Source organism: Cetorhinus maximus, chromosome 4 (genome assembly GCF_964194155.1).
Source record: "Cetorhinus maximus chromosome 4, sCetMax3.hap1.1, whole genome shotgun sequence".
Taxonomy (NCBI): domain Eukaryota; kingdom Metazoa; phylum Chordata; class Chondrichthyes; order Lamniformes; family Cetorhinidae; genus Cetorhinus; species Cetorhinus maximus.
Window position 1 is genome coordinate 176,167,061 of NC_135882.1, and position 25,952 is coordinate 176,193,012.

Below are 25,952 nucleotides of genomic sequence, written 5' to 3' on the forward strand. Positions count from 1 at the left end.
TCACCCATTAGAATTTTAATAGCAAGAAACACGTTAATTTAAGTGGCACTGAAAAGAAATCTGCAGTCACTGTTGGATTTAGTAGTATTTCCAGAAAGCTATTGTACCTACAAGTGTGTACTAAGCACTCAGTCTTTTACATTTTTCTAGAGCAGTTTTACACTAGCTATCATTTGGAGTGGTTGAAGTGGATAGTATAGCATATTTTGAGGAGAAACTAAATGAATACAGGAGGGAGAAGAAAATAGAACGATTATGCTGGTTGGGTTAGATGAAGAGGGGTGGGAGGAGGCTCATGTGGAGCATAAACATTGACATTGACCAGATGGGCTGAATGGCCTGTTTCTGTGCTGTAATTATCATGTAATACTATGTAATGGAATGTTGGGCTTAATCTCAAGGCTGCTGGAATGCAAACCAGTGGAATTTTTGCAACTGCTGTATACAGTTATGGTAAGACTACATCTGGAGAACTGTGTTCAGTTCCAGGCACCGCATTTGATGAAAGATATTTTGGCCATGGAGAGGATGCAGTGTGCGTTCACCAGAATGATACCGGGGCTAACAGGGTTAAATTATCCAGACAGATTTTTCCCTTCAATATAGAGGATTAAGGGGTGATCTAATTGCAATGTTTAAGATTGGAGGAGTTGATAGTTTCCCCACATCTGCCCTATTTTATTTGGTGGCAGGAGTACAAAACAAAAGGGGTATAACCTTAAAATTAAAGCTAGGGTCTTTAGGGGTGATGTCAGGAAGCACTTTGTCAGATAAAAGGTAGTAAGAATCTGGAAATCTCCCCCCAAAGAATACTTGAAGCTGGGAGTCAATTGAAAATTTCAAGACTGAGATTTTTTATAAAAGTGAAATGCTGCAGGTGCTGGAAGTCTCAAATACTTTGGATATATTCAGCAGGCCAGGCAGCAACGGTGGCAAGAAACAGAGTTCATTCCTCCAGGTCGATGACCCTTTAACAAAACTGAAGGAGAATAAAAATGTAATAGGTTTTGAGCAAGTGGAAGGGGGAGGGGCAGGGGAGAGGAAAGGAAGAACAAAAGGGAAGGTTTGTGATAGGGTGGAGGATAGATAGATTTGATAGTTTTTTGTTGGATAAGAGCATTAAGGGTTATAGAAGTGTCATGAAATATAATAATTTTTATAAGGTTATTGGGATTTATTGTAAAGTAGGAATAGTGTGGTCTGGATAGTGTTTGTGTGTGTGTGGGACTTAACTGAATTAAAGACAGCTGGTCTGAAGGCTTTGATATATCAGAAGAGAAGCTAGGTTTGAAATGCTAAATAAGTAAACATGGCTGAAGTTTTAGAATGTGGGGTTTGCATTTTCAGATAAACCAGAGTAGTTGAATTTCAAAGAGAGGGTGAAATGTTACACTTATCCAGAAGAAGCTAAACAGTGTGTTTATTTTTCTCAAAGCTTACTGATAAAATTGGTACTATGAAAGATTTTTCTCATTAGAAATGTAAAGTCCAAAGACATATTGAGACAATGGGATTTACATTAAAAGGGAGAAAAATATATAAAGGAGATGAGGTTATGTGTAAGGAGAAGAAGGAATTCTAAGATCTAACAAGCGTGAAAAGCCTCCAGCCTCTATGTACTAAGTTGCTGCCTATAAGAACCGAAGCTAAGAGAATTCACTGTGAATATCCCTGTCCAGGGTATTGTGTGCTTTGCCTGGGTCTGTTAAAATCTATTTTGATTTTACTGTTGCCTTAACGGGGGTGTAACTCGGAGTCAGATTAATTAGGGGAGCTAGGTGTTATCATAGTAGCAATTTGTAGACCTATGTATGTGCTTAAAATTATTTCTTATAGAAAAATCTCTAAGACTTGGTGGAATTATTACTACTGAATTCAAGGCACACATCTCAAAATAAAGATACAAATTGCAAAACAGCTATGGCAGTTGTTTCAAATTTCCCTCTGGGATTTGAACAGTTCAGCATTTACTATCTGCTGTGCCATAACAGAAGCAAGGTGGATGTACAAAAAGTTATGATATTGATCAGCCATGGTCTAATTAAATAATCCAACAGACTCGAGGGGCTGAATAGCTTCCTCCTGTTCCTATGTTCCTAGGTATTATGTGACTTTTTTTGTGTTAAAGGGTCTGTGTAAATGCAAGTTATTCTGAAATAGTAATAAGCTTCCAAAGACCATTCCAACAGCATAATTCAATTTATCATCATTTCAAGATGATCATTAAAATTTCCTTCTGCATATAACTTAATGCCGTGAAATTAGAATACGTGAATCATAAAGTCACTAATGGCACAGTAGTAAGCCAGTCAGCCCATCAAGCCCTTGCCGTTTCCACCAGAGAAATCCAATCAGTCCCACTCCCCCACTCGGTCTCGTTAGTTTATTTTCTTCAAGTGCCCATCCAATTTCCTTTTGAAATCATTGATTGTTTCTGCTTCCACCACCCTTGTGTGCAGCGAGTTCTAGGTCATTACCATTCACTATGTAAAAAAGTTCTTCCTCACATTCCCCCTGCATCTCTTGCCCAAAATCTTAAATCTGTGTCCCCTCATCCTTGTATCATCAGCTAATTGGAAGAGTTTATCCTTGTCTACCTTATCTAAATGTCTCATAGTCTGGTACACCTCTATCAAATCTCCCCTCAATATCCTTTGCTCCAAAAAGAACAACCCCAGCTTCTCCAACCTTGTGACTAAAAGCCCCTCATCCCTGAACCATGTTGGGTAAACCTCCTTTGCACTCGCTCAGGAGTTGAGGCCAAAATGAGATCAGCCATGATCGTAATGAATGGCGGGGCAGGCTCAAGGGGCTGAATTGCCTACTCCTGCTCCTAGTTCTTATGTTCTTATGTTCAAGGACCTTCAGATCTTTTCTAAAGTGCGGTGACCAGAATTGGACACAAAACTCTAGTTGGAGCCTAAACAGAGCTTTATAAAGGTTCAGCACAACTTCCCTGCTTCTGTACTCAATGCCTCTATTTATGAAGCCCAAGATCCCACACACTTCTCTCAATATGTCCTGCCACCTTCAAAGATCGCTACACATGCCCTTCCAGGTCCCTCTTTTCCTGCACACTCTTTAGAACTTTGTCATTAATTCTATATTGTCTCTCCCTATCCCTCCTACCAAAATGCATCACCTCATACTTCTCTGTATTAAATTCCATCTGCCACTTGTTTGCCCATTCTGATAGTCCACCTATACCCTGTTGCAGGCAATTTGTAGTGTCCTCACTGTTTGCCACTATTCCAAATTTGTTATTATTGAAAATTTTTGAAATTTTACTCTGTATTTCAAGGTTCAGGTCACTTATATATATAAAAAAGTTGTTCTAGCACTGACCCTTGGAGAACACCATTTTTTACTACCCTGCGATCTGTAAAATAACATACCATGACTCACTGCTTTCTATCCTTAAGCAGGTTTTTTTTATCCAATTGCTCACTGGCCCTCCTATTCGATAAGCCACAATTTTGTAAACCAACCCTTTATGCGGGACCTTGTCAAGTGCTTTCTTAAAATCCATATAGACAACATCCACCACATTCCCTTCATGAACCTTTTCTGTTATTTGATCAAAAAATTCAACTAAATTAGTCAAGCATCACAAATCTGTTCTGGCTCTCCTTAATTAACTCAAAACTCTCCAAGTGCCTGCTGATTGTTTTTCCCCCGACTAAGGATTCCAAAACATTACCCACCACTGATATTTGACTAACCGGCCTGTAGTTGCTAGGACTGTCCTTACACCCTTTCTTGCAGAGAACCGGTACTGACATTACAGGTCAAACAGCCTCCTTCTACACTGTAACCATTCTATGATTCTATGATTTACTAGAATGCCACTAGCTACAAGGGTCTTTAGTTATATGGATATGCTGAAGAAACTTGGATTTAATAGAGGTGTTCAAAATCATTAACAGTTGAGACTAATTGGACAGCTTCTTCAAAGAGGTGGCATAGGATCCACAAGCCAAATAACCTCATTCGGTGCTGTATCATTCTATGATTCCATGTATGCATGTTAAATAGCTTAAGTCTCCATTAAAATGGCAGCGATAGGAAAGAAATAAAAAATAATTCATCAAGCCTTGGTATGCTAATATTTGCTCTGTATAATGTCAAAGCTACAGAATCATTCCATTTACTTCCTCTAACTAATGACATCTTTGCTGTTTAAATTTGTTTTTCAAATTGACATTGTAATGTTGCCTTTTTCCCTTTCCTCTGCTTGGCATCTCTCCCAATAGTCAGCCAGGCTACGATCAGAAACTCTGTTGGTGATGAATGGCAGACACAATCTGTGAGTGTAAATGCATTTATAATGCCGAAAAATTCCAATCCTTGTGAGGAGTGACTATTATGAACAAGAAGTAATTTATTGCATGGGTCCTTATCAATCCACAGACTGCACTTGCCAAGGATGCAGAGGAGATTGACTGGAATGCTACCTGGGATGAGGGAATTCAGTTATGTGCAGAGATTATAGAAACTGATATTATTCTCCCCAGAGCAGAGAAGTTTAAGAGGTGATTTAATAGAGGTGTTCAAAACTATAAGTGTAAGTGTGTGTGGCGGTGGGGGGGGGGGGTGTGGTTTGGGTTGGGGGATGGGGTTGTGGTGTTGATAGGGGAAACGGTTTCCATTTGCAGGAGGCTTGGTAACCAGAAGACGCCAATTTAAGTCAAAGTGCCAGAGGTGAGATGTAGGAAATGTTTTAACCTAGTGAGTTGTTAAGGTTTGCTGCCTGAAACAGGAGGAAGGAGATTTAACAGTAACATTCAAAAGGAAATTGGATAAATATTTGAAAAGAAAAAATTGGAAGGGCTATGGAGAAAGAGTGGTGACAAGTAAGGTTAAGCGGATAGCTCTTTCAAAGAATCGGCACAGACACAATGACCAAGTGGCCTCCTTCTTAGTCTAATATGAGAAAATGATAGTGTATAATAATTTCTCTTTACTTGCAATGTACTTCCAACTGCCCCCTTAGAAAATGGTTAAACACCTTAGGACTGACCTTGCAAAGACACTGTCCGGTTATAGGATCACACACCGTCGGCTGTGTTGCTTCACGGTTACAGTTACAGGGAACACAGTCCGGGTAACGGGAGTAACCAACAGAACAGCGGTCACACTGGCGGCCTGTTACTTTTGATTTGCATCTAAATGGAAAAAGTACATGAAATTAAATTGCTCACAGCGGGTCTATGGAACGCATTTCTTTCTAAAATAATCTGACTCTTAGTATTTTCAATATATTTGTTTTTGGATAAATATTATTACTTTTAAAATTAAGAAGCAAGTTGGCTGAATTTAACTCTGCCATGTTCCCCTTAGTCCCATTACTTGATGCATAAAGAAAGACTAAGATTTATATAGCGTCTTTCACAACCTCAGGATATCCCAAAGTGCTTCACAGATACTGGACAGAATATTTTTGAAATATTGTCATGATTATAATGATTTTAGTGGTGTTAGCTGAGGGATAAATATTGGCCAGTACACTGGCCCCCTGTCCATCTTCAAAGCAGTGCCATGGGTTCTGAGAAGGCAGATGGTGCCTTGAATCGAATGGACCTAAACTCCATAGAATTTAGAAGAAGGAGGTGATCTTATTAAAACATATAAGATTCTGAGAGGTCTTGCCAGGGTTTTAACTAAGAGGCTGTTTCCTCTGCTGGGAAATCTAGAATTAGGGGCTGGATTTTCCCTCCGTTGGGGGCGGTTGTGCAGGGGCGGGCAGGAGCGAGCGCGAACCTGATTGGCGCCCCCGATCGGGTGCGCGCCACCATTTTATGTGGACAGGCCAAGGCTGAGCACTCCCTATGCAGGCGGGGCAGATTCCTGAATCATGAAAGAGAGCAGAAATCTCCCTGAGACACAGAGGTGCCTCAGGGAGATTAGCTTAAGTCTTGAAAAATGTAATATAGGTCAAACAAAATTTTAAGGACATGTCCCCTCATGTGAAACTGTCACTTGAGCTGGGACATGCCCATTAGTTTTTTCAAAAAATTTTGTTTAATTAATGAACCCTTCATGAAACCTCCGTGGATGAGGTTTCATGAAAAATGCGAAGGCCGCCTGGGCTCTTCGCCTGCCTGCCAACCTTAAGGTTGGATGGGCAGCATTCTTAACAGCTTCAATTACTTTGTTAAAGGCCGCTGAACTGACAATCTAAATGACACGTGTTGAAGTCATCGTGTGTCATTTTATGCGTCAGCGGGTGAGCCCCTCCCCTGCTCACCAACGGGAAAATTCTTCCCTAGGGGTCAAATTCCTGGAACTCACTCCCTAACAGCACTGTGGGTGTAACTACACCACAGGGACTGCAGCGTCTCAGGAAGGCAGCTCATCACCACCTTCTCAAGGACAATTAGGGATGGGCAATAAATGCTGGCCCAGCCAGCGACACCCACATCCATAAATGAATTTTAAAAAGCCATAGATAAAATAATTGAGGAGAAATTTCTTCACTCAAAGGGTAATGAATCTTTGGAATTCTCTACTCTAAAGGGTTGTGGATGATCAATTATTGTGTATATTCATGGCTGAGATCAATAGGCTTTTAGTCTATGGGATCAAAGGATATAGGGATAAGGCAGGAAATTAGGGATTGGGCAGGAAAGTGTAGTTAGTAGAGGTAGACGAACTTCTTATGGGTTATGCCTTGGTTTAACAACCCATCCCAAAGGCCCCCCCCACCCCCGCCACCCAATAGTGCAGCACTCCCTCAGTTCTGTGCTGAGACTGAAAGTCTGTATTATGTGCTAATAGGGGGGGCTTGGCGGGGGTGGGTGGGGGCGGTCAGGAAGCCGACCGAAAGGTGATTTCACGCTGGCGGGCCAATTAAGACCCGCCCAGCGTAAAACGCGAGCTGCAGCGCTCAGCATTGCCTGTGCAGGCAAAGGTGGAGTGTGAGCGGGGTGAGTGCGAACTTTGCCCATGCACACGACTGCGCGCTGGCAAATCTCCCTGAAGCACAGATTTGCCTCAGGGAGATGAACAGGTTTAAAAAAGAAAAATAAAGATTTTATAAATGTTATAAAACATGTCCCCTCATGTTATTCTGTCACATAAGAAGGGACATGTTATTAATGAAAATTAAAGCTTTTATTTTATTTTAATTTGCTTTTGGAAACCTAACCCTGCCCGTGGATGAGGTTTCCAAAAAAGTGCAAAGGCCGCTTGGCCTTTTCGCCTGCCCGCCAACCATAAGGTTGGACAAGTAGCGCAAAACTTCTTTTAATTAACTTTTAAATGGCCTTAATAAGCCCTTTAATTGTTGGCAGGCCGTGCTGCCGACTCTGGCATGTGCCCACCGACTGAAATATCGTGTGAGTGCGCGATGATGTCGGGACGCTCGCCTGGTGTCATTGCGCGTCATTTTACGCTTGGTTGGGTCGGGCGCATGTCCGCCTGCCGAGCTAAAAGTTTTACCCCATGTCTCTAGGGGGGCACTTAAACTCTCAGGCTTCTGACTCAGAGACCAGGAGTTTCACATCTGGTTTAGGAACCCTGCTGCCGGCTCGCTTCCCGGCACTAACCCCCCCCGGGCTAATTAATGGCAGGGAACGGGCTTGCTGACCAATCAGAAGTAGTGGGCAGGCTCCCAAGACTGGAAGGACAACGGATCGAACAGATTGTCAGCCCCCCACCAGTTGAGGTGGGGGCTGCAGATGTGGAGAGAGAGAAGGAGCATTTCAACATGGAGGTGCCTTCTGAAGAGGGTCAGTTATTTTTGTATTTTAAAATGGCCACAGCTGCCTGGCTATGATTATGGAGGGATAACCCCTTCACGGGGTGGTGGCCAGTCCCAGAAGTAAAAACTGGGAAATAAGAATGCTGGTCCGAGCTGTTTTTCCTTCTGGGAGTGGTTGCAGCTATGGCCCAGCAGCCATTATGGGGCGGGGGGTGGGGGTTCTCGCATGATCCACAGCACCCCCACCACCTCCCAACTACCCCTCATTCCCCACTCGGAGCCAGCCATGTCAGTCTGGACCACAGTGTGGACCACCTGCATTGCCGACTGATAATCTCAGTCAGCGTGGGAACGGGGCATTAATTGCCCTGAATTGGGGCCAATCCGACTTGATGCTGCCCTCATTGAAAATGGCTTGGGGTTGGGATGGTAGCGGAAACCAGCATGGAAGCCAGTGGCATGAAGATGCGTGCCTCCCCAAATCCGATCTCAGCCCCGACCCATTTGAAAAGCTGGCCCTGAGAAGGTTACTCACTGAGCCACAGCTGACACCTATTAAATGACTATAACACTGTGAAGATCTAATGAATCCAAGAAAGGCAATGTTGAAAACTGGAAAGTAAACATTGTAAATAAGACCATTAAAGAATACTATAAAATACCTCAAGCATCATTTCAGGAATAAACTATCGATTGTCCCATTCACTGAAGAAGGAATATCAGGAAATAGAGCTATTAAAAGATTACTTATCTGGGCACTGGGAAAATGATCAGACACTCTGTTCATTGAAACCATGAGGCAGTAAGATGAGGCTACTCTTGGACCTATGCATACTAGTAATCTGCTACATTTACAGTATCACAGAACCTTTGCAGTGCAGGAGGCCATTCAGCCCATCAAGTCTATACTGGCTCTCTGAAAGAGCATTCCACCTAGTCCCACTCCCCTGCCTTATCCCCATAATCTTGCACATTCTATCTATTAATAGTTTTTAATTTTATGGATATTTTAAGGGTCCACCATAATATTTGAAACGTGCTTCCATCTGCAATCAGATATCTCAGAGATGAGATACTGTTTCATGTGGTGCATATTTTGCATACACATCAGCCGGGATTTTACTGCCCCGTTGTGGTGGGACCCGCCCGTGGGAGATTCAGCGGCCCAGCCAAAAGTCCATTAACTTTTGGTGGGACCAGACGATCCCGGCAGTGGGCAGGGCTGTAAAATCCCGCCCACAGTCTTTGATTTTTGTTTAACCGTTTTAAGATCCTGAATCTTTTACTGAATGGTCATTCCAGTGCCTGGTTCCAGCTCCGCCACAGTTCTTCAGTTCCGAAAACAGTCATTCATACCTCCACTATTTCGATACTCTCCTGGCTGGCCATCTATTTTCCACCCTACATTAACTTGGGCTCATCCAAAACTTTGCTGCCCGTATCCTAACCCATGCCAAGTCCCATTAACTCAAATGCCCCGTGCTTGCTGACCTACGTTGGCTCCCAGTCCAGCAACACTTCGATTTTAAAAATCTGATCCTTGTTTTCAAAGCCCTCCATGGCCTCACCCCGCCCAACCTCTGTAACCTCCTACAGTCCTACAACTCTCCAAGATATGGCATCTTGAAAAATCCCCCATTTTAACTGCTCCACAGTTGGCAACCTTGCCTTCAGCTGCCAAAACCCTAAGCTCTGGAATTCCCTCTCTTGCCTCTCCTTCCTTTAAGATGCTTCTTAAACCCTACCTCTTTGACCAAGCTGTCATAATATTTCCTTATACAGACTGGTATCAAACTTTGTTTGAAAACACTCCTGTGAAACACCTTGAGAAAGTTGTACTACATTAAAGATGCTACATAAATGCAAGTTGTTGGTGTTTGTTGCCAACTATTTCAGCGACACCAGTGAGAAGTGCGAGCATTGTTTAGTGTAGTTCTACCTACCGACACTGCCCAGTTTGTCGATTGCAGTCTGGATTTGCAGGTGTGGTGATTCCTTCTCGGGAACAGTTGCATTTTTCACAGCCGGCCAGAGGGTGGTAACTGAAGGTCTGTTTAATACATGTTTCGCATGAAGGCTTCACAGTTTGAGGAGGGCAGATGCATTGGCCTGTGACCTCATCACACAGGCGCCTTCCACAATTGCATGCTTAAGATGAAACAAAAAATGCAGGAAGTTTGCTTCTTTTGTTCCCCAAATTACATTTTTTATAACAAATAAGACTTTGAACTGATCCAAGTGGGTATCAGATACATCGATACAAAATTATACCAAATAGATGGATGTGATTTAGCAACATATATTCTTCTTAAATAAGCCAGAAATTAATTACAGAGAAATTATTACATGAAAACAGGTCATTCTGCCCAACAGACCATGTTTGCCCTTCATTGCTATCCGTATGATATAGAGGCTCAATTCTATTAGTGTTGGTCTTGGGTAGATTGGTTCTGAGAGGAAGAGAGTCTGGTCTTCTCTGCATGTTATCACCAAAAGCTGACTACACCCCTCAAATACTGACATTTGGCATGTATTCATCCTTATGGGGGCAGTTTTGGAGATGGTGGGCTGGCTTGGTGACACATTCCTGCCTCTATGCGCTTTTTATGGAGGCAGGCTCCTAGTGGTACAGCCACCTGCATAGTTGCAGCAGGTAGCCTATTAGGGTACTTAATAAGGCAATCAACCCTTATTCCGGTAGTGGATTGAGATTTTCCTGACTGTTCACAGAGCCAGGCAATGTAGCAAAGGTGGCTTCACAGTGGGAGATCAGAGATGTGAAACATTTGAGGCCATTTATTAATTTGCCCACAGTAAATCGTAATGCTCAGGTTTCCTCAACCAGAAGGCATGGTGTTATAGTCATTTCATTGATATCCCCGCTGATGTACCTGCTGCAATGGCAGCCGCACCCCTCCAAATGAAGGTGCCCCCATGGCGATGTTGCCCCTCCTGAGCTCCTGAGAAAGAGGCTGGAGGCCCTTTCCACAGGACACGCTGAATCGATCTCCCAGTGCTGGAGCCCAGCCTCCATTTCCAATTGGAAAGGTGCCCGGAGCTCTTACTTGGCCTCCTCTGGAGTTCCACCACAGCTACTCCTGGGTTTGCGATCAGGAATTGAGCCCAATGTTGGGACTGCCATCCACCTGGGAAAATTCAGGCCCATAATACTATATGATCAAATGAAAATTAGAACTGGACAAATATTTGAAAAGGAGAAAAAGAATGGTACCAGGGATGAGGAACTTCAGTTATGAGGTAAGATTAGAGAAGTTGGGACTCTTCTGTGGAGAAAAGAAGACTGAGAGAAGATGTGATAGAGGTATTCGAAATCATGAGGGGTCTGGACAGAGTAGATAGGGAGAAATTGTTCCCACTCATGAAAGGATCAAGAATAAGAGGGCACAAATTTAAAGTAATTGGCAAAAGAAGCAAAAGCAACATGAGAAAAATCTCTTTCACAGAGCAAGTAACTAGGGTCTGGAATGCACTGCCTGAGAGTGTGGTGGGGGCGGGTTCAATGGAGGCATTCAAGGGGGAGTTAGGGTGAGTATTTGAAAAGAAACAATCTGCAGGGTTATGGGGAGAATGCGTGAGAATGGCATTAGGTGAAATGCTCATTTGGAGAGTCGGTGCAGACCCGACGGGCTGATTGGCCTCCTTCTGTGCTGTAACAATGCCGTGAAAATTTTACAAGGTTCTTTCAAACAGCTCACACAGCTACAATGGGCTGAATAGCCCATTCTTTACTGTACCACTACAATTCTGCAATCACATCATCAGGGGAGGGAGGCAGCAATAGACAATAGGACTGCGCTTGTCTGGTGATGCTGCTATGTCTCCTGTCTTTGATAGAATGGCCTCATTACCAGGGAAGTCAATTTAGGATATGGCTTGAGTTTTACAATTTCATCTCCAAAAATAGAAAATAAATTTATAACTAGATAGAATTTATTGTGCCTTGTTATATTGTCAAAATGTCTCAAAGTGCCTAATATAACTCTCCTGCCTGATTATTTTGCAATTGTACAGATGCCTACTTACGTCGGCAATTGGGAAACATAAAATAGCCAGTGGCACATCTGTCACATCGACGTCCAATAACGTTTGGCCGGCAGGAACACTGGCCTCCAAATGGATTACATGCAGGGCTGGTGGCACCTTCTTCATTACACTGACAGGATAGAGCTCCATTATTGTAGAATGCCACGAGTGACTTAGCAGAGTCTGTACAGAATTGGGATGATGTAGCTGGACTGAAAAACAGAATTACATAGAATTTCCAGCACAGATCTAAATTGGTATTTATGCTCCATTGAAACATCCTACAAGTTAACTTCATCTGATCCTATTGGCATAACCTTCTATTCTCCCTCATGTACATTTCTAGCTGCCCTTTAAGTGCGTCTGTAGTATTTCCTTTAACCATTACTTGTGGTAGCAAAGTATATATCTAATTCTCTTTGGATCGTCCTGCATTCTTCAACCGAGAAGGACAAGGGCAGCAGCTGTTTAGGAACACCACCACCTGTAAGTTCCCCTCCAAGCCACATACCATCCTGACTTGGAATTATTTTTTTTCTTTATTCTTTCATAGGATGTGGGCGTCACTTGGAAAGCCAGCATTTGTTGCCCATCCCTAATTGCTCTTAAACTGACTGGCTTGCTAGGCCATTTTGGAAGGCAGTTTTAAGAGTCAACCAGATTGCTGTGGGTCAGACCAGGTAAGGACGGCAGATTTCCTTCCCTAATGAACATTTGTGAACGAGATGGGGTTTTTTCTTTATGGTGATAGCTTCATGGTCACCATTAAATGGTGGCTCACCACCACCACCTTCTCAAGGGCAGATTTATTAATTGAATTTAAATTCCACCAGTTGCCATAATTGGATGTGAACCCATGTCCCCAGGATATTAGCCTGTGCCTCTGGATTGCTAGTTTATGAAAGGACAGCTGATGTCCAGATTTATTAATAGAATTTAAATTCCACCAGCTGCCATAGTGGGCATTACTAGTTCAGTGACATTACCACTACATCACCATCTCTTCCAATGTCACCATGCTTTCACTGTCGCTGGGTCAAAATCCTGGAACTCCCTCCCTAACAGCACTGTGGGTGTACCTACACCACAGGGACTGCAACGGTTCAAGAAGGCAGCTCACCACCACCTCCTCAAAGGGACAATTAGATATGGACAATAAATTCTAGCCTAGCCAGCGATGCCCACATCCTATTTTTAAAAATTAATTCCTGAATTGTGGGCTTCGCTGGCTGGGCCAGCATCTATTGCCCATCTCTAGTTGCCCTTGAGGAGATGTCGGTGAGCTGCCTTCTTGAACAGCTGCAGTCCATGTGGTGTAGGTACACACACAGTGCTGTTAGGAAGGGACTTCCAGGATTTTGACCTAGTGACAGTGAAGGAACGGTGATAAATTTCCAAGTCAGGATGGTGAATGACTTGGAGGGGAACTTCCAGTCGGTGGTATTCCCATCTTATCAGCTGCCCTTGTCCTTCTAGATGGTAGTGGTCATGAGTTTGGAAGGTGCTGTCAAAGGAACCTTGGTGAATTTCTGCAGTGCATCTTGTAGATGGTACACACTGCTGCTACTGCGTGTCGGTGGTGGAGGGAGTGAATGTTTGTGGATGTGGTGCCAAACAGGCAGGCTGCTTTGTCCTGGACAGTGTCAAGCTTCTTGAGTGTTGTGGGAGCTGCACTCATCCAGGCAACTGAAGAGTATTTTTATCACATTCCTGACTTGTGCCTTGTAGATGGTAGATAGGCTTTGGGGAGCCAGGAGGTGAATTATTCATCGCATGATTCCAAGCCTCTGACCTGCTCTTGTAGCCACAGTATTTAAATAGCTAGTCCAGTTCAGCTTCTGGCCAATGGTAACCCCCAAGATGTTGATAGTGGGAGATTTAGTGATGGTGATGCCATTGAACATCAGGGGACTATGGTTGGATTCTCTCTTGTTGGACATGGTCATTGCCTGACACTTGTGTGTGCGAATGTTACTTGACATTTGTCAGCCCAAGCCTGCATATTGTCCAGGTCTTGCTGCATTTGGGCATGGACTGCTTCAGTATCTGAGAAGTCATGAATGGTGCTGAACACTGTGCAATCATCAGCAAACATCCCCACTTATGATCTTATGATGGAAAGAAGGTCATTGATGAAGCAGCTGAAGATGATTGGGCCGAGGACACCAACCTGAGGAACTTCTGCAGTGATGTCCTGGAGCTGAGATGGCTGACCTCCAACAAGCACAATCATCTTCCTTTCTGCTAGGTTGTCTCCAACCAGCAGAGTATTCCCCCGATTCCCATTGACTCCAGTTTTGCTAGGGCTCCTTGATGCCAAACTTGGTCAAATGCAGCCTTGATGTCAAAGGCAGTCACTCTCACCTCACCTCGGGAGTTCAGCTCTTTTGTCCATGTTTGAACCAAGGCTGTAATGAGGTCAGGAGCTGAGTGGCCCTGGTGGAACCCAAACTGGGTGTCAGTGAGCTGGTTATTGCTAAGCAAGTGCCACTTGATAGCACTGTTGATGACTAATTGGTGACCATTGATAGCATTATTGATATGAAAGAATATAAAAATTGTCACCATCTCTGGGTAAAGCAGTTTCTCCTGAATTCCTTATTAGGTTTATTAGTGACTAACTTATATTATATTTATATTCTTATATTAATATTTATGTCCTCTTGTTTTGGACTCTCCCACAAGCATTAATATTTTTATACATCTTTCCTATTTGCATCTTTTTGGATGCAATCAACCAAGACACCATCCATCCTTCAGGTGAATGTAAGAGATCCCAAATACTATTTTGAAGTACAGCAGGGGAGTTCTTCCCAGTGTCCTAGGGCTAATATTTACCCTTCAATCGACATCATATAAAAATACAGATTATCTGGTCATTATCACATTGCTGATTGTGGGAACTTGCTGTGATAAATTGGCTGCTTTGTTCTCTACAACAGTGACCACACTTCAAAATTATATCTGTAAAGCCTTTCCTAAGTTGTGAAAGGTGCTATAAAAATGCAATTATTTCTTTATTTCATAATACTATCTAAATAATAATAATTGTGAATGTTCAGTATTTGTTTTTAATTTTAGTTTCCCCTCTTTTATTCTGCTAATTATGGCAGTCCCAGCTTAATCTATGGCCGGGAAGGCAAAAAGATCCTGGGTTTTCCAGATGCTATTTCCTATTCAGTCATGAACAGGTGAAATAGAGAGGTACAGGTGCTTCATGACATGACTGCTTTTCTCACTCTGGCAAAATATGTAGCTGAAACCTGAGACTTGCTACTACTCTACAGTGTACTACCTGGGCAATTGATATTAGCTGTCTGTTCATGAGTAGAAAAAGCTGCAAGTGCCACAAGTACTGGATCATTGAATCACAAACACGGAACAAGGCCATTTGGCCCATTATGCCTGTGCTGGTTATTTGAAAGAGCTATTGAATTAGTCCCATTTCCCTCTGTTCCTTACCTATTGCCCTGTAAATTTCAAAGCCCTGCTATTTAACTCAAATATTTTCTGTTTTTGTTTCAGATTTTCTGTCGCTGCAACATTTTGATTTGTGCATTTAAATACTTACTCATTCTGGAGGATTTGTTTCCAACAATCTTGTGCTTCATAGAACATTTCTGTGGGAATGCACAGCCCAATTCCAAAAAGATTGCATGTGCCTCTGGCAGCTTAACATTCCTGTATTGCTAAGCCAGTATATTTAGGTCCTGGCCTTATATTCTAGTCTTCATACGGGACTCCAACTGTATTTAAAGTGGGAGACTGAACAGCTGAGGCTGTTTGACCCTTAAATAACAGAACTTTACAGCAGAAAAGGAGGCCATTCAGCCCTTCCAGCCTCAATTTATCCAATTCTCTTTTGAAAGTTACTAATCAATCTGCTTCCACCAATCTTTGCTTTGCTTTAAAAACTATTTCTTCCCATCTTACCTCTGGTTACTTTACCAGAGGGAATTGGTGAGGGGGAGGTGGGGGGGGGAGTCGGGGGAAGGTGGGGGTGGGGGGAGTGGGGGGTGGAAGGAGGAAAGCAGTGGCCGTAGCGTAGTGGTGATGTCACTTGGTTAGTAAGCGTAGGCCCATTCTAATTTCCTGGGGAAATGGGTTCAAATCCCATCACGGCAGCTGGTGAAATTTAAATTCAATGATCAAATCTGGAATTGAAAGCTGTTCCCAGTGATGGTGACCTTGAAATCATTGTGGTAAAAACCAATCTGGTTTATTAATGCCCTTTGGGGAAGGAAATCTGCTGTCCTTGCCTGGTCTGGCCTACATGTGACCCCAGACCCACAATAATCTGATTCTCCCTGAACTGGCCGAGCAAGCCACTCAGTTGTATCAAACTGCTACAGAAAAGTTAATAAGGAATGAAACCAGATGGATCACTCTGCATCGACCTAGGCACCAGAAACAATAATGGCAAACCAGGCCCGGTTGACACTGCCAAGTCCTCCTTACTAACATCTGGGGCCTTCTGCCCGAATTGGGAGAGCGTCTCACAGACTGGTCAAGCAACAGCCTGACACAGTCATAGTCACAGAATCATACCTTACAGACAATGTCCCAGGCACCATCATCACCATCCCTGGGTATGTCCTGTCCCACTGACAGGAAAGGCCCACTAGAGGTGGAAGGCAGTGGCGTACACTCAGGAGGGGGAATTGGCCTGGGAGTCCTCAACATTGTCTCTGGACCCCATGAAGTCTCATGGCATCGAGTCAAACATGGGCAAGGAAACCTCCTAATGATTACCACCTACCTTAACCCCCTTCCACCTTAACCCCCACCCCCACCACCTCCTTCCCTCAGCTGATGAATCAATGCTCCTCCATGCAGAACACCACTTGAAATAACCAAACCCATGACCTTGACAACCTAGAAATGGCTAATCCAACCTGCGAGTTGCTGCCCGCAACCCACAGCCGTCTATGTGGTCCCTGCAGCGATTGTTGAAAACAACAGTAAGATGGTCAGTGAGGTTGAATATTTCTGCGGGGAACTGCTCCTCCAATCACAGCCTGTTTGTCTCCTGTGTTTGCTGCTGATAGGCTCAATAGCTTTCCCGTGGCTCCAGTCGCTTTTTCCTGGTTCCCAGTGCTTCTGCTCAGCTTCAGCCACCTTCCGCTGGCTCCAGATGCTTTGACCTGACTCTGGCTGCTATTCCCCAGTTCTCGCTACGTTCCAACGGCTCTTGGCGCTCCCCTTGGTGAGCATCCACGTTCAGGCGACACTAGGCCACAGGCCTGGGTCTAGGTCTCTCTTCCGCTCTCATCGCACCTACACCACCCCTGCCTCAGCCAGCCAATTTACCGAGTGAGAGTGAGTGAGTGAGTGTGAGGGTGGGTAAGCGTGGGTGAGTGTGGATCAAGTGGATGAGAGTAGGTGAGTGAGTGTGAGGGTGGGAAATGCGGTGAGGATGAGGGTGGGTGTGTTAGTGTGCGTGTGAGGGTGGGTGGATGAGTGTGCCTGTGGGTGGGAGGTTGAGTGAGTGTGAGGATAGGTGTGTGAGTGAGTATGAGGGTGAGTGAGCATGTTTGAGGGTGGGTGAGAGTAGGTGAATGAGCGAATGTGAGGGTGAGTGAGTGAGTTGAGAGTGGGTGAGTGATTGATTGAGTGTGAGTGAGTGTGTGGAAGAGTGAGTAAGTGAGTGGATGTGAGGACGGGTGAGTGAGTGTTAGGTGGGTGAGTGAGTGTTTGTGAGGATGGATGAGTAAGTGACTGTGAGTATGGATGAGTGAGTGTGGGTGAGTGGCTGTGTGTATGAGGATAGGCGAGTGAGTGTGAGTGGGTGAATGAGTGAGTGAGTCAGTGTTCATGAGGGTGGGTAGGTGAGTGAGTGTGTGTGTGAAGGGTCGGTCAGTGAATGAGAGGATGTGAGAGGCTGGGTGAATTAGTGTGTGTGAGGTTGGGTGAGTGAGTGTATGTGTGTGAGGTTGGTTGGATGAGTGTGTGTGTGTGAGGGTGGTGGGTGAGTGTGTGTGTGAGGATGGGTGGGTGAACGAGTGAGTGAGAGTGTGTGTGTAAGGGTGGGTGAGTGAGGAAGAGAGTGAGAGTGAGGGTGAGTGGGTGAGTGAGAGAGTGAGTGGGTGAGTGAGAGGTTGAGAATGAGGGGAGGTGAGAGTTAAGGTGGCTGAGTGTGAGGGTGGGTGCAAGTCAGGGTGGGTTAGCGTCAGTATGTGTGAGGGTGGGTGAGTGAGTGAGTGTGAGGTTGGGTGAGTCAGTGAGTGTAAGGGTGGCTGAGTGAGTGTATGAGGACAGGTGAGTGAATGAGTGTGAAGATGGGCCAGTGTGGGTGAGTGTGAGGGTGGGTGAAAGTGGGTGAGTGAGTGAGTGTGAGGCGGGTGAGTGAGTGAGTTTGAGGGTGAGAGGTTGAGTGAGTGTGAGGGTGGGGAGTGAGCGAGTATGAGGGTGGATGAGTGTTTGTGAGGACTGGTTAATGAGTGCAAGGGTGGGCGAGTGAGTGAGTGAGTGTTAGGGTGGTGAGTGAGTGTGTGTGAGGATGGGTCAGTGAGTGAGTGTAAGGGAGGTTGAGCGAGTGAGTGTATGGTTGAGTGAGTGAGTGTATGGGTGAGTGAGTGAGTGAGGGTCGGCGAGTGAGTGAGTGAGGGTGAGTGAGTGAGTGTGATGAGTGAGTGAGGGTAGCTGAGTGAGTGAATTTGAGGATGGGTGAGTGAGTGCATGTGAGGGTGGGTGAGTGAGTGTGAGTGAGTGAGTGCGTAAGTGAGCGAGCGTGTGTGTGTGTGAGAGAGAGTGAGTGTGAGGGTGGGTGGATGAGTGAGTGAGTGTGTGAGGCTGGGTGAGTGAGTGTGTGTGTAAGGGTGGGTGGATGAGTGTGTGTGTGGGTGGGAGGTTGAGTGAGTGTGAGGGTGGGTGTGTGTGAGTGAGTATGAGGGTGGGTGAGTGTGCATGAGAGGGTCAGCGAGTGTGGGTGAGTGTGAGGGTAAGTGAGAGTGGGTAAGTGAGCGAGTGTGAGGGCGAGTGAGTAAGATGAGGGTGGATGAGTGATTGAGTGAGTGAGTGGGAGGGAGTAAGTGAGTATGAGGGTGGGTGAGTGAGTGTTAGGGTGGGTGAGTGAGTGAGTGTGTGAGGATGGGTGAGTGAGTTAGTGAGTGTGAGGGTGGGTGAGTAAGTGAGTGTGAGTGGGTGAGTGAGTGAGTGTGAGGATAGGTGAGTGAGTGTGAGGGTGGATGAGTAAGTGAGTGTGAGGATAGGAGTGAGTGCATGTAAGGGCGAGCGAGTGAGTGTTAGGATGATTTAATGTGTGTGTGTGTTTGTGTGTGTGTGTGAGGGGTGTGTGTGTGTGTGAGGGGTGTTTGGGTGTGTGAGAGGTGTGTTGTAAGAAATTGGGGTCTTTAATAAGTGGGTAGTTTTTACATTTTATGGAATTAGCTAAACAGTATTGATTCTCTCCCTGGAAAGAGGATGTTGACATTCCTAAGATGATAGAATGGCATCTTGTGCACCCACTTATCTATGCAAGTGTTTAGAAAGGGCCAGGATATGACAATCAGTAAGATGTAAACTAAAAAGCTGACCTTGAGCAGCACCATCCTGACTTGGAACTATATCCTTCACTGTCGCTGGGACAAAATCCTGGAACTCCCTCCCTAACAGCACTGTGGGTGTTTCTACACCACATGGACTGCAGCGGTTTAAGAAGGCAGTTCACCACCACCTTCTCAAGGGCAACTAGGGATGGGCAATAAATGCTGGCCCAGCCAGCGAAGCCCACATCCCGTGAAAGAATTTTTAAAATTACCTTAAAATCTGTCCTCTGGTTATTGACCTTCCTGTCAGTGGAAACAGTTTCCCCTAAAAACTTTATCAAAACCATTCATGATTTGGAACATCTCAATTCAAATCTCCTTTGAATCTTCTCTGTTCTGAGGAGATTAATCCCAGCTTCTCTCATCTCTCTATGTAACTGATCTCTGGTACCATTCTAGTAAATCCCTTCTGCGCCCTCTCTAAGGCTTTGATGTATTGGTAGATGAATTAACAACGCAAATAGATATAAATGGTTATGATATAGTTGCAATTACAGAGACATAGCTGCAGGGTGACCAGGGATGGGAACTGAACATCCAGGGTTATTCAATACTTAGGAAGGCCAGACAAATAAGGAAAGGAGGTGGGGTAGCACTGTTAGTAAAGGAGGAAATCAATGCAATAGTGAGGAAGGATATTGGCTCAGAAAATCAATGTAGAATCTGTTTGGTTGGAGATAGGAAACACTAAGGGGCAGAAAACGTCAGTGGGGGGTTGTCTATAGACCCCCCAAACAGTATTGGCGATGTAAGGGAAGGCATTAAACAGGAAATTAGAGACGCATGCAATAAGGGTACAAGTGTAATCATGGGTGACTTTAATCTACATATAGATTGTACAAACCAAACTAGCAATAATACTGTAGAGGAGGATTTCTGGAGTATGTGCGTGATGGTTTTTTAGACCAATACGTTGAGGAACCAACTAGAGAGCAGGCTATCCTAGGCTGGGTATTGTGCAATGAGAAAGGATTAATTAACAATCTTGTTGTGTGGGGTCCCTTGGGGAAGAGCGACCATAAAATGATAGAATTGTCCATTAAGATGGAGAATGAAGAAGTTGAATCTGAAACCGGGGTCCTGAATCTAAATAAAGGGAACTACAAGTGTATGAGGCGCAAGTTGGCAATGATGGATTGGGAAACCTTACTGAAAGGGTTGATGGTGGATAGGTAATGGCTAATATGCATGAATTACAACAATTATTCATTCCTGTCTGGCGCAAAAATAAAACAGGAAAGGTGGCTCAACCATGGATTACAAAAAAAATTAGGGATAGTATTAGATCCAAAGAAGAGACATATAAAATTGCCAGAAAAAGCAGCGAGCCAGAGGATTGGGAACAGTTTGGAATTCAGCAAAAGTGGACAAAAAGATTGATCAAGAAGGGGAAAATGGAGTATGAGAGTAAACTTGCAGGGAACATAAAAACTGACTGTAAAAGCTTGTATAAATATGTGAAGAGAAAAAGATTAGAAAGACAGGTATAGGTCCATTCCAGTCAGGAACGGGGGAAATTATAATGGGGAACAAAGAAGTGGCAGAAGAATTGAACACACATTTTGGTCCTGTCTTCACAAAAGAGGGCATGAATAATTCCCCAGAAATGTTAGGGAACCAAGGGTCTAGTGAGAGGGAGGAATTGAAGAAAAACAGTATTATTTAAAAAACGGTGCTGGAGGAATTAATGGAGTTAAAGGCTGAAAATCCACAGGACTTGATAATCGACATCCCAGAGTACGAAAGGAAGTGGCCTTGGAAATATTGGATGCATTGGTGGTCATCTTCCAAAATTCTATAGACTCTGGGGCAGTTCTTACAGGTTGGAGGGTGGCAAATGTAACCCCACTATTTAAAAAAGGAGGGAGGGAGAAAACAAGAATTACAGACCAGTTAGCCTAACATCAGTAGTGGGGAAAATGCTAGAGTCTATTATAAAAGACGTGGTAACAGAACACTTGGAAAGCATTAACGGGATTAGACAAAGTCAGCATGGGTTTATGAAAGGGAAATCATGCTTAACTAATCTACTGGAGTTTTTTGAAGATGTAACTAGTAGAACAGATAAGGGAGAACCAGTGGATGTGGTGTATTTGTATTTCAAGAAGACTTTTGATAAGGTCCCACATAAGAGGCTAGTGGGCAAATTTAAAGCACATGGAATTGGATGTAATATACTGGCATGGGCTGAGAATTGATTGACAGACCAGAAACAGAGGTCAGAATTTTCCCGTCGGCGAGCGGGCCCCGCTCCCAAATCGCCGACGGGAAAATGACGCGGGATGACGCCAGGAGCCCCAGCGGGCTTCTGATAATACATGAAACCTCATCCATTGGCGGAATGAAGTTTCATGTTCCTTTTTAAAAACTTTAATAAATGTCATGTGATATTTATTAACATGTCCCATCTCATGTGACATTATCGCATGAGGGGGACATGTTAATAATACTTTTATTTCTCTATTTTTTAGGTTTTTGACAGTGTCACTAATCTCCCTGAGGCAGTACTTCATCTCAGGGAGCAGTGCGCTCGATCGTGCGCTTGCGCGAAAGAGCGCACTTTGACAGATGGGGAATCCCTACCCCCCTGCACAGGAAGTGCATAGCGCTTCCTGTCGGGCAGGCCGCTGGGTGGGCCTTAATTGGCCCACCCACTCAAAATGGCGATGGGCCCCGTTTCGGCGGTGGGGGTTGGCTGCTTGCCCGCCGCCGAGCCGGTGGGGCCCGCACGCCAACCAAGGGCAAAATTCTGCCCAGAGAATGGGAATAAATGGGTCTTTTTCCGGATGGCAGGTGGTGACTAGTGGTGTACCGCAGGGATCAGTGCTTGGGCCCCAGCTATTCACAATATATATAAATGACCTGGGTGAGGAAATCAAATGCAATATTTCCAAGTTTGCTGCTGACACAAAAGTGGGCAGGGTTGTGAGGATGATGCGAGGAGGCTTCAGGGCGATTTAGACAAGCTGTGTATGTGGGCAAACACATGGCAGATGCAGTATAATGTGGATAAATGTGAAGGTATATGCTTCGTTGTGAAAAACAGAAAGGCAGAGTATTATTTAAATGGTGATATATTGGGAAATGTGGATGTACAAAGGGATTGGGTGTCCTTGTACACCAGTCAATGAAAGTAACAGGCAGGCGCAGCAAGCAGTTCGGAAGGTAAATGGTATGTTGGCCTTAATTACAAGAGGATTTGAGTTCAGAATTAAGGATGTCTTACTGCAGTTATACAGGGTCTTGGTGAGACCACACCTGGAGTATTATGTGCAGTTTTGGTCTCCCTACCTAAGAAAGGATATACTTGCCATAGAGGGAGTGCAGCGAAAGTTCACTAGGCTGATACCGGGGATGGCAGGAGAGATTGGTTCAACTGGGCCTGTATTCATTGAGTTTAGAAGAAAGAGAGGGGATCTGATTGAAACGTAAAAAATTCTAACAGGGCTAGACAGACTAGATGCGGGGAGGATGTTTCCTCTGGTTGGGGAGTCTAGAACCAGGGGTCACAGTCTCAGGATATGGGGCAGACTATTTAGGACTAAGATGAGGAAAAATTTCTTCACTCAGAGGGCGGTCAACCTGTGGAATTCTCTACCACGGAAAGCTGTGGAGGCCGCGTCACTGAGTATATTCAGGAAAGAAATTGATAATGTTTTGGATATTAGGAGCATCAAGGGGTATGGAGAGAAAGCAGGAATATGGTATTGAGATAGATGATCAGCCATGATCATATTGAATGGCGGAGCAGGCTAGAAGGGCCGAATGGCCTATTCCTGCTCCTAGTTTCTATGTTTCTACGTTGACATCCTTCCGACAGTGTGGTACCTGGAAGTGGACACAATACTCCAGCTGAGGTCTAACCAGAGCATATAAAATTCTATTCTACACTCATGTTAGCTGCTTCACAGTTATTGCCAAGACAAGCCTGATCAAAGTAAAACAGCAGTTTAGTCCTAGGAGATTCCAGCCAATTATTTTCTACTTGGCTGTAAGTGAATATAAAACACAAAGGACACCAAAGAGTTAATTATACTCACTCGATGTAAAAGCTATTTCCACCACAGTCAGTAATGAAATCAAATGATTTATCCAGAGGTTTTTCATTTCTTAAGTCAGGATCATAACTCTCTGAAGGAAGAATTAAGACGTAGTCCTAAGAAAGAAAAGTATTTTCAGACAGTTATGCTTTTGGAAGTAAATTAGCACTACAAAGAGATTCCTACATAGAAATTTCAATTCAGAAGCAGGCCAATTGGTCCATAGTGCTTCTGCCAGTGTTAATCGATATACTGAACTCAATGTGGTGGGCACAATCCCAGCTTGAAGCGCACTGCCTGCCATATTCGATAAGGTTGGTGTGGAATTAACTGCCTAAGTTGGTGGTTGAGGCTGAAACATTCAACTCATTTAAAAGGTACCTGGATCTGCATCTGAAGTGCTGTAACCTGCAAGGCTATGGATCAGGTGCTGGAAGGTGGGATTAAAATGAGCGGCTAGGTTCTTTTTTCTCTTTTTGGCCGGTGCAGACACGATGGGCTGAATGGCCTCTTTCTGCACCACAGCCTTTCTACAGTTCTGTGATATGCTGGCAGCAGGGGTACACGATGGAACATTTGCAGAATAAGGTATTCAAATTAGAGTCTGCTGCTCTTTGGAGGGCCACTTTCAATTAGCGCTCACCCTCAGATTTCAATCTCTGCGGGCTGAACTCACACAGCACATCATGACATGAACCAGCCTCTTTCATATTCATCTGAATATAGAGCTGCATGGAGCAGGAGTGATCCCTTCTACCCCACATTACAACAATGCAAACCACCTCCCTCTATCTCATCCTCAAGAGCACCTTGGATATCATCATTCAGGGTCAGGAACAGTACTGGCATTCCCACCCCCAATACTGGAAAACAATTTTCCAGGTCATCTGCTTTTATTCCCTTTTTCTGCTTTACTCTTGAACTCTTTATAGGTTTCTTCTTCTAGTGCCTATCAAAATTGCTCTTATATGTTAAGATTGACTATGCAGGATATTCCCTTCCTGGATAACTCTTTGCTATAATAACGATCTTTGAACAAAGCCCTTCATTTAAAAAGCGAGGTAGAGAGAAAACTGTAGACCAGTCAGCCTGACGTTGGTAGTGGGGAAAATTCTAGAGTCCATTATAAAAGATTTAATTGCTGAGCAATTGGAAAACAGTGACAGAATCGGACAGAGTCGGCATGGATTTACGAAAGAGAAATCATGCTTGACAAATCTACTGGAATTTTTCGAGGATGTAACTAGTAGAGTTGATGAGGGGGAGCCAGTGGATGTGGTGTATTTGGGCTTTCAGAAGGCTTTTGACAAAGTCCCACATAACAGATTAGTGTGTAAAATTAAAGCGCATGAGATTGGGGGGTAGTGTATTGAGATGGATAGAAAACTGGTTGGCAGACAGGAAACAAAGAGTAGGAATAAACGGGTCTTTTTCTGAATGGCAGGCAGTGAATAGTGGTGTACGGCAGAGATCGATGCTGGGACCCCAGCTATTCACAATATATATTAATGATTTAGATGAGGGAACTAATGTAATATCTCCAAATTTGCAGATGACACAAAGCTGGGTGGAAGGGTGAGCTGTGAGGAGGATGCAGAGATGCTTCAGTGTGATTTGGACAAGCTGAGCGAGTGGGCAAATGCATTGCAGATGCAGTATAATGTGGATAAATGTGAGCTTATCCACTTTGGTAGCAAAAACAGGAGGGCAGATTATTATCTGAATGGCTATAAATTGAGAGAGGGGAATGTGCAACGAGATCTGGGTGTCCTCGTACACCAGTCGCTGAAGGTAAGCTTGCAGGTGCAGCAGGCGGTCAAGAAGGCAAATGATATGTTGGCCTTCATAGCAAGAGGATTTGAGTACAGGAGCAGGGATGTCTTGCTGCAATTATACAGGGCCTTGGTGAGACCATACCTGGAATATTGTGTGCAGTTTTGGTCTCCTTATCTGAGGAAGGATATTCTTGCTATAGAGGGAGTGCAGCAAAGGTTTACCAGACTGATTCCTGGTGGGACTGACATATGAGGAGAGATTGAGTCGGTTAGGATTATATTTGCTGGAGTTCAGAAAAATGAGGGGGGATCTCATAGAAACCTATAAAATTCTAACAGGACTAGACAGGGGCAGGAAGGATGTTCCCGACGGTAGGGGAGTCCAGAACCAGGGGTCACAGTCTGAGGATATAGGGTAGACCATTTAGGACTGAGATGAGGAGAAATTTCTTCACCCAGAGAGTGGTGAGCCTGTGGAATTCGCTACCACAGAAAGTAGTTGAGGCAAAAACATTGTATGTTTTCAAGAAGGAGTTAGATACAGCTCTTGGGGCAAAAGGGATCAAAGGATATGGGGAGAAAGTGGGAGCAGGCTATTGAGTTGGATGATTGGCCATGATCATAATGAATGGTAGAGCAGGCTCGAACGGCCGAATGGCCCACTCCTGCTCCTATTTTCTATGTTACTATGTTTTGTGGTTCTAAAATACTTTACTGCTTTAAGGCAGAATGAAAGTGGTCATCCTATGATAATCTTGTTCCCTGGTGCAGTGCAGAAGAAAGAAGGAAAGAAAGATTTGAATTTATCTTGTGCCTTTCACAACCTCAGAACATCCCAAATAAC

At 44.3% G+C, this 25,952-nt stretch overlaps 1 protein-coding gene across 4 annotated transcripts in view; it reads right to left on the reverse strand.

Moving 5' to 3' along the window:
- lama3 (laminin, alpha 3) overlaps positions 1-25,952 on the reverse strand; it is a 500,534-nt gene that overhangs the window by 137,049 nt on the left and 337,533 nt on the right. For all 4 annotated transcript variants that reach the window (XM_078541180.1, XM_078541178.1, XM_078541182.1 and 1 more), the window contains exons 32-35: positions 23,334-23,449; positions 11,747-11,958; positions 9,646-9,850; positions 5,021-5,165 (exon numbers count right to left, since the gene is read on the reverse strand). In XM_078541180.1, the coding sequence (XP_078397306.1) occupies positions 5,021-5,165; positions 9,646-9,850; positions 11,747-11,958; positions 23,334-23,449 (678 nt within the window). The remainder of the gene's footprint in view (positions 1-5,020; positions 5,166-9,645; positions 9,851-11,746; positions 11,959-23,333; positions 23,450-25,952) is intronic.